Below are 8,985 nucleotides of genomic sequence, written 5' to 3' on the forward strand. Positions count from 1 at the left end.
AAAGTGCATGAAAAGAAGACCACCACAGTGCGAGTGCACAGCTAATGCACAGCTAATGGCATTGGTATTAAATGGCACAGTTCTGACAGGTGAAATAAGGTTGCTAAGAGGTTTAGTACATTTTGTGTAGAGGCTGCGGAGTGTGAAAAGAAATGTAGAGGAGCAATGGGGCACAAGAAATTCATTGCAATGTAACAGAGTCAATTGACAGAAAATTAATCTGGCAACTAATTTGATAAATGAGAAAATCTCTTAAGTGATTTAAATGTCAAAATGTCAAATACTCCCTGGATCCAGAATTTTGGAGTTAAAATAACAGGACATTTACTGATGTCACTTTAGGAAACTGTTACAGCCATTTTTCAATATTTAGTTAAATTCTATAGAGCACAGGATTAATCATTTAATCAAGAAAATGAAAATAATAATCAGTTGCAGCCCTAATATCATCACTGACCTGTTTTAAAGTGTTTTTTTTATCATCCAAACAAGCATGGCAATATTTATGATTGAACAGAATTAAAATAGAACAACAACAAATATGGCTTCCTGTAGTATCCTTTCTATAGTGTAAGAATACAAAATCCTGCTGCTTTTGTTGACGTGTTTAAAGTGATAAAATGTGCAGTCTGCCTTTAAGTATTATGTATATTTAACCGTTCAAATCCTATCATGTATGGAATCTCAGAGGAAAATTCAGTAAATAAAGGCTGGGAAAAAATAACTCAAGCCTCCTTCATTCAGCTCTGCTTCCAGTCATGCACTGATTTTATTAAGTTTTACAGTAAAGAGTTCTTTCGTGTATCCTAAAATTTCACAGTTTTAAATGATGCCATGAGTGTGTATGTGTTTGAGGCTGGGCTCTGTTCAAATCTCATATTAGTTATAATGAATGTTAGTCGGGGACGTTGCTGCTGCTCTGCTCGGTTGATGGCCTGCCAAAACAAACAGCTGTCATGCCTCAGCTCCACTGCAGAATCTGAAAGGGAAATTAACTAACACAACGTGTCCCGCTGTTGCTTTGCAAGTCCCTGCCCTGCTTCCCTCCTGAGCAGCTCTCAGAACTTCACTGTGGATATGAATCTGTGCCTGACGACCTTGAATGTGAAACCTATTGATGCCAATCAGAGATGAGTATGTGTCCTTCCAAGCAAGACAAGGCATTAAACAAACAGCATTTTGCATGTGAGAAGATGTGTGATAAAAAGTCACAACTTTGATGTTTTCCTTCAACAATAGTTAAATAAACTGTTATTAAAAATACAGTACATTTGTCTTTGAGTAGTAGAATTTCACAGCAGTCCCATTTTGCATGTGTGCAAAGTTCAACTTTTGAGCATATTTATATTCAGCGGTAAGGCTGAGTGATGAAGAGAAGACGTTCTGAGTCTGATTGGCTTTGAATTATTCAGGACAGCAGCAGACTGAGAGACACAGCACACACGATCAAATTCAAAACTTAAAAACTTGCTCATAGTACAGCCAAATGTGATGGGTGAATGATGTTTTGATGTGGTAATGTTTATAAAAGTGCATAGAAACATGTCTGTGCTCACGTTAGAGCAGCTGAACCTGTGTGCATGCCTATGTGAGTGATAGCATGCATCTAGGGCAGCCCTTACCTTTAGCAGGATTGACATAAATCCCTGATTTGTAGAGCATCTCCTCATTCTGCCAGTCCCGGTTTCTCAAAACAGTTTTGACACCAAAAAGAAGAATCAGGGCTGCGCTACAGTACACCAACATTGTCCTGAAGGACCCACGCTGCAGTCGGACATAGAGGGACCTCATCCCTACTGCTACCAGCAGGCAAAAGCCCATGCTGGGGATGTATAGTACTCGCTCTGCTATCACAAACCCCACATAGAAAAACAAATTACTGGCAGGTAGGAAAGGGATAGCCAACAGGCCTAGAGAGAACACTACAATATTTTCAGTGGTGGGCAGTGGAGTCCTGCTGTCACAGTGCTTCTTGGTACCATTTTGTGCACTATTAGTATGAGCGTCTATGTGGGAATTGTTCATATGCTCATGATCATTATATTGGTAACTGTGTCCATTACTACTGCCGTTCCTGCCGTTGGTGTAATGATGTGCCTTGCCATTGGTGTCCTTGCCCTTAGCCATGCCGTGGTATGTACACAGGCCAAACCAAGCCAACATCAGCAATCCAAGGTAGAATACAACTGTGTGAATATTTCTCCAATCAGCCAGGTTCCTGATCAAAGGCATGGCATCCATTGACCAATCAAAGCTGAGTGTGTCTGGGCAGAGCAGGAGCCAAAAGTTGATAGCAGGTAGGTAGAAGAAGGTTAGTATCCTGGTGAGGAGTGAGGGGGAGTCGGCCGCAGGGTTGTCAGAGTTGGAGAAGTTGGGGGGTTTGTTGCCCATCCAGTAGAAGCGGCACGCTAACAGGATGGCTCCCCAGGCTGCCAGCAAAAACACGTTCTGCAGCAGGTGGACATTCGTTCTCTGAAAGACAAAGGAAACATAGAACAACCTTTAATTCACTGGAAAGGTAAGGCATTTGAGAGGAAATACTGCACATATGAGAGCACCAAGCTGTAAAGAGTTTTCTGAGTGGCTATAATATTTATGACTCTTGGGCCTTTAGATTTACTTTAATCCAGGGTTGGAAATTGATAAAGGAAATGTCTGATCTTACATCACTTTACCGCAAAAAAAAAGCCACACCAACAGCTGTGTAATGCCAAGCACAAATGAGTTCAGTGACATATTTTTCTTCACTGTTTACTTCACTATTTTTTTGAAATCCAAAACATTCAAACTAATCCAATTCATCTATTGTTTAAAAATGAATGTGATCTTTCATCGTAACGTTTGATTCATGCATTATTTTTGCCTCCATATGTGCTCCATTTATCAAGTAACAGTTTCACAAATGCCGTATGGAAACGCCTATGAAATATTTAATGCTTTTGATTGTTTAATACTCTGCTGGCAGAGCAGTGAAGAATGAGTGGATATACAGCCCTGCAAGCATGTTCTGTTAGGAGCTGACCTCTCTTCTTGTCTTCATGTTGGAAATCAAACATTTTATCTAAAATTTAAAGCATCCACAGGAATGTCCTCTCATCTCCTGCAGTATTGCACAACAAAAATACTAAGAAAATGGAAAATTATTCATTACCACAGAAGGCACAACAATATAGATTATCACTGCAGTCTTGATCTAAAGCTCCTTAAGGCATCATAGTCCTAGATGGTTTCTCAGGTAAAATTCTTTACATGATTTGATCTTAAACCCAAGGGAACACAGACTAACCTCACATTACCTTTGATTTAGTGCATGCGGTCTTTCTCTGGCTCCATGTGCCAAAGGGCACAAATATGTCACATCTGTGATCATAAGTGTCATACCACCACTTCTCTGGGGTGAGCTATTGATTTTCTCACCTGCCCATTTTCATTTACAGATTGCATCTGAAGAGGGGCTTCAGAAACCTCTGACGGCAGGGAAAAGCTCTGCTGTCTGCTAATGCAAAGAATTGCTGCTTAAGAGGCAATGAGACTGGAAACACAGAAGACAGCACTGGGACAACACCATGAAAATGACCTGAAAACAGCTAATGGTGCACTACAGGGGGTTTACATGATAAGAGGAACGCCTATATAATACTTCTCAAAACAACAACTCTATCATGTTTACTGTGACTGAGTGAGAATGGTTTTGATTCTTTTGTATCTGGTGGTAGCTCTTATAAATCAGAACATTACAGAAGAAAAGAGCATTACTTGAAGGAATAACTCTGACACTTTTAGATACTCAAATGAGCAGCGAGTGGCTTAGGTTTAACCACATGGAGCTAAATATTGGTATACAATGCAGTTTTTGAAAATATCACATCCACGAAAAAAAAAATCCTATAAGGTCAACTCTGTCAAAACCTTGAGGGGAGACCTGACAGCAGTTCGCAGTGCTTCAGTATTTCGTGAGGTTGTCCCACTGCTAAAGGAGTTGTTCAGTCGCTTGGCAACAAAAGGTCAGCGTTTCAATTCACATCACCATTTCTCATTAAGTTGAGTAACTGCCAAAAGTGTTAGCATCAGCTGCGCATGGGTCAGAGACATCACAAAGAAATGCATTTTATGTAGAATATTAATGATGAGGAATTCTGATCAGATGCTATTAAATAACACTAAATTAAGAATAAAAAAATCGAGACAATGTGCAGAGGTTTAATGGATGAACCACTGGTCAACCATAGTCCGTCTACTATAGCTGGGAATCCACTGTGACAAAGTCTGACATAAAACCACAGCTAGGCAACTGAATACAAAACAACTATTGTTAAGCCTATGTGCAAACTCCCAATGTTCTCAATATAAAGTTACCGACATCTTTCATTATGTACAGATGATAACATAGTACAAACATGAACAAACTGGTTCCACCAAAATGTTATCATTACATCTTTCAGTCCAAGTAAATGTTTGTGCTCAAACTGAGAACAGTCCCGCAAGGTGTTCCTGAGATATTGCATTCATGAAAATAAGATAGACAGACATGTGGATGGACAGATGAACAACCCAAAAACATACTGTAATGCCTCTGGCTACGAATATCACAGGCAGAGAGGCATAGCAAGCCCTACTTCCTGATGAACAGAGGTTAATACCTATATATCATTTTAATTAGTTGTCAGTGACACACAGGTATGCACTATGCAGCATATACAGTATGTTACTGCTGATTGTGGGATTACCATAACCCACTGAGACATGCATAAAACAAAAATAAACAGATGCATGACTACATGAGATACAGTATGTCCTTCTATATAGGTTAAACGAAAACTAACTAACTAATAGGATAATGTTTTAATCATTTAGCTTTGCTGATGGGTAGATCCTGCTACCTTCACACCAAGCCAGGCTACGCTGCTTTTTCCTGTTTCTTGTCTGTGTTAAGGTAAGCTAATCATCTGTTGGGTGAAGCTTTAATTTATCATACAGATCTAGCTCTATGCAAGAAAGCATATTGCTCAAAATGCCAAACTCTTTGGGAGAGATTACCTAAGATTTCCTTATCTTGACCTTTTATCCCATCAGATGTACCTTATGTTCACAAGAAATGACATCTAAAATAATATTTTGAACCTACAATGACAATCCACAACAAACTGCTGCAATTGTTTGGACACATGTGCACAAATTAAAAATATATCAGGTTGAGGTGACACAAAACAGTTAAACACACACACAAAGGACATTTACTGTGCAGTATAAAAAACCTTACACCCCATATAGAATATCAGTGGCCAGTTTATACCAGTCCAAATTAAAACTCTGTGCTAGATGGGTTGGGCTAGATGGATAAACATCCTTCAAATCTTGCACACCAGATTTCCATGCAGACTTTCATCCCACCCCTAAAATCACTGAAGTGGGCCAACTGAGGTCCTGTGGCCACTTTTCAATCTAAGTAAGTGAACAGTGGATTGAAGAGGTATGTGCAGAAAGCCTGAGTGGAGCTAATACATCTAAATCACTGCTTCAGGGAGATCGACCTTGGATTTACAAGGCTCTTCTACAAGCTCTCAAGAAGACTCTCTCACCCAGTCGGAGGCTTACAAGACACCACCTCAGCGCTAAATGAAAGCACTTTGCAGAAGAAGCTGGAAGAAAAGTCGCCTTGAGTTTTAAAGAGAACAGGTCATCTAAATACTGGGAGTTATATGGACGGGGTACTGTGCCAGGTTCCCAACCAGAGATCTCTTCTGAGCTCATTTCTGTGTTGTTTATGGCTGATACCTCCAGTACCTTTATTCTGCATCAGCTTTGTTCCTGCTGTCATGAGACCACTGTCTGCAGGGCAATAGGCTGGCATGAGAGTTTTCTGTAGTGCTGCTGTTGACAACAACCTGGCGCTGCTCCCACACATACTCATTCATACCTGGCACAGTGACAAACAGATATGTCATCATGACTTCTCATATGCACTGCGCACACACTCAGACACCACCACCTTAACCACATCCATATGTCAATGCTGATGACTGAGGCAGTGTTTCTTTACATTCTGCACTTGTACATCGAGATATACCCTTTGTTGAGATTCCACGCAGTAGGCAGTGCTGAAAATATAAAAGCTAACAAATGTTCCTTTTCTTGGCCTACTTTGCCCACTTCTTTGACCTACTCTGTAAGATAAATGTGAAGGCAAAATGAGGAAGTATTGTAGAGATGTTCTGGAAGACGTATTACTGGGGGACAACATGAATCCCATGCACGTCTATTATATTTTGGATAAACAAACGTGCCTCCTCCATAATACATCTACAGTTAAAATGTCTACCATTCAAAAGTTTAATTACAAGTGGGGAAAGAGGTCCCCAGGTGTTATAGCTCATTTATGCAGAAAAACCAAGGCATTCTAGCTTTGTGTCTTTTGTCTATAATCTAGTTTAGTTTGAAATAAATGGCTCAGCACAGCCCCCTAGGAGGCATGAGGGCAGTGGGGTTTTTTTTTATTCCCTTTTGTGGTTCAGGCACAATCAGTTCAGAATTGAAACAATTTAGCCTTTATAAGCCAGGTATGTGAATAAAATATCCTTGGAGATGAAATGCAAAACAGGCCAATTAGAGAATTCCTATTTGTGCCTGGGTCTGCCTTTTTTCCTCTATACTTTGATTAGGTAGAATTGGCTGAGAAGAAAACTCAATCCGAAAGGTTTTTTCTTTAAAAAAAATAGCATCCACTAAAAATCATGTAGCAAAATTGGACAGAGAGAAATTTAATTCATTAGTTTAGAGAAAGTAATCCATTCTTTGGGTACATACAAGCGTTTTTGCATAATTGGCTGATGCATGCTATATCATTTTTCAAGAGCCTTTTAAGAACAATCACTCCTATGACACATCTAACTACCCCATCAAACTGCAACACAGTGACTGACTCAAACTCCAGAGAGGACATCTGAAAAAATTCTGTGAAAGAAGAAGTGGCATGTCTGACCGAGCCCCTCCCCTTCATCATTACTGAGACCAAATGTCTGCAGAGAGCCTTTCATCAAGATCCTGCTTCACTTTGATTGCTTTGTAATGGCAGTGAAAATGAGTTCAGGATACCAATCACAGAGAATAACCGCCTTCAAAGCTTTCAGTCACAAACACACATATAGCTCAAATTTCCTAAGAACACCAGATCCCCTCAAATGTCTGCTTAAATAAAGGATGGATATACTTTGCCTGTGTCCTTGACTGCAGGATCAACAAATCAAGTTTTGGGTTGATAAACCACAAATTCACCATCTATCTTATCTCCTTATTATCAGTAGCAACAGCTGCTGCTGTGATCCCCTCCTCTGAGACAGAAAAGAACCTTTGGGTGTAAAACCTTATTTTTAGCAGGCAAGACATGATAAGAGGCCCCTTAGTCACTTCCTAACAACATGTTATGGTATACCAACAGCTGGCTCTTGTTTTCAATGTGTGATTATGCTGATGCCTGACAAACACAAAATGTGTAAACTGCTTTGTTTTGGCCACCGTCATAGCCACTGATGCTACAATAATATAAATTAGTTTGGGAATAATTTCTGGTGTAAAAATTCTTTTCTTATTTTTTGTGCTTATTTGATGTTTGCTGATCTAACTTGTTTGTTTAATCTGGAACATTAAATCTGAAATCAAAGTGTAAGGAGGACATGATTTTTATAGGATTTTTTTTTTTACACTTTGTTTTTTGCACAAATCAAACAAAAAATACATAATGTGTTACTGTAGTTAGCTTAAGAGATGCTGGTGTGCAGATTTGGTTTCCTTTGGATAGAGCCCTTTCCTTTTGTTTCTAGTCTTTAGAATAAGATAAACTGACTAGCTATTAACAGTAGCTTCAGATTTACCAATCATGAGAGAGGTATCATGTGTCTCATCTAATGCTCAGCAAGAAGGCTATTACTCCTGTTTCCCAAAATGTAGAAGTACTCATTTAACTATACAAAGTAAGATGCTGAATGACATAAAGACTAAGACTGACAGTTACTTTGGCTTGCCTCAGAGATTTAGTGAACACCCAAGAAAATCCAGATAGTCTATTGACCCTTTTTCAGTCTACAGAGAGCTTAGCAACTCAGACTGAATCATCTCAAGACACAAGCAATAAATTCACATTTCAAACATTCTCCTGTAGCTTCAGTGCATAGTTTACCTACAGTCAAGTGGACCACTGCTGGACCATGAGCCACATGGTGTGAAAAGTCACTGGAGTCAAACCCACAGTGGACCTGCCTCGCACTGCTCATGCTTTCAACCCATGCAAACCCACATTCTCAGCTGATCTGGGTGGTAGATATAGAGCTGTAAAGATGGGAGAAAGAGACAACCTGGCTCAGTAAAAGAAAAAGACTAGAAGAAGGCCAGTGATGAAAAATGACAGTGAAACATTAAAAATAAGAGGATTAAAGACATGCAGTTTCCAGCAAAACAACAAAGAAGGCAGGAAAAGGTGGGCACAAGACCAAGAAGGGCAACACAGAGCATTATGTAATGCCTATCTGGATGAAGCCCATAGTTGAAAAGGAAATTATAGAGATAGTGAATAAATGTGGTAACAAAACATCTAGTGATAGTGATGGTATCACTATCACAACTGTTAAATGGGTAATTGAGGGGATATGCAAACCATTAACCCATGTTTTTAACATGTCGTTTCGACTTGGGCAGTTCTCCAATAATATGAAAATAGCAAAGGTTATTCCTCTGTATAAATCTGGTGATAAGCACAACTTCACAAATTATAAACCGGTTTCTCTGTTGTCACAATTTTCAAAAATTCTGGAAAAACTCTTTAATAACAGATTAGATACATTTATTGATAAACATAAAATCCTCTCTGATTGCCAATACGGTTTTAGGTCGAACCGATCGACATCTTTGGCCATTACCGACCTGATGGAGGACATTACAAGTGCTATGGATGAGAAAAAATATACGATGGGGATATTTATTGACCTAAAAAAA

The 8,985-nt window shown here is 39.4% G+C and overlaps 1 protein-coding gene across 1 annotated transcript in view; it reads right to left on the reverse strand.

The window, feature by feature from the left end:
- tmtc2b (transmembrane O-mannosyltransferase targeting cadherins 2b) overlaps positions 1-8,985 on the reverse strand; it is a 93,694-nt gene that overhangs the window by 28,553 nt on the left and 56,156 nt on the right. The window contains exon 3 of the mRNA XM_020602971.1: positions 1,623-2,472. Within this exon, the coding sequence (XP_020458627.1) occupies positions 1,623-2,472 (850 nt within the window). The remainder of the gene's footprint in view (positions 1-1,622; positions 2,473-8,985) is intronic.

The sequence above is a fragment of the Monopterus albus genome, unplaced genomic scaffold, assembly GCF_001952655.1.
Source record: "Monopterus albus unplaced genomic scaffold, M_albus_1.0 scaffold59.1, whole genome shotgun sequence".
Lineage (NCBI taxonomy): Eukaryota > Metazoa > Chordata > Actinopteri > Synbranchiformes > Synbranchidae > Monopterus > Monopterus albus.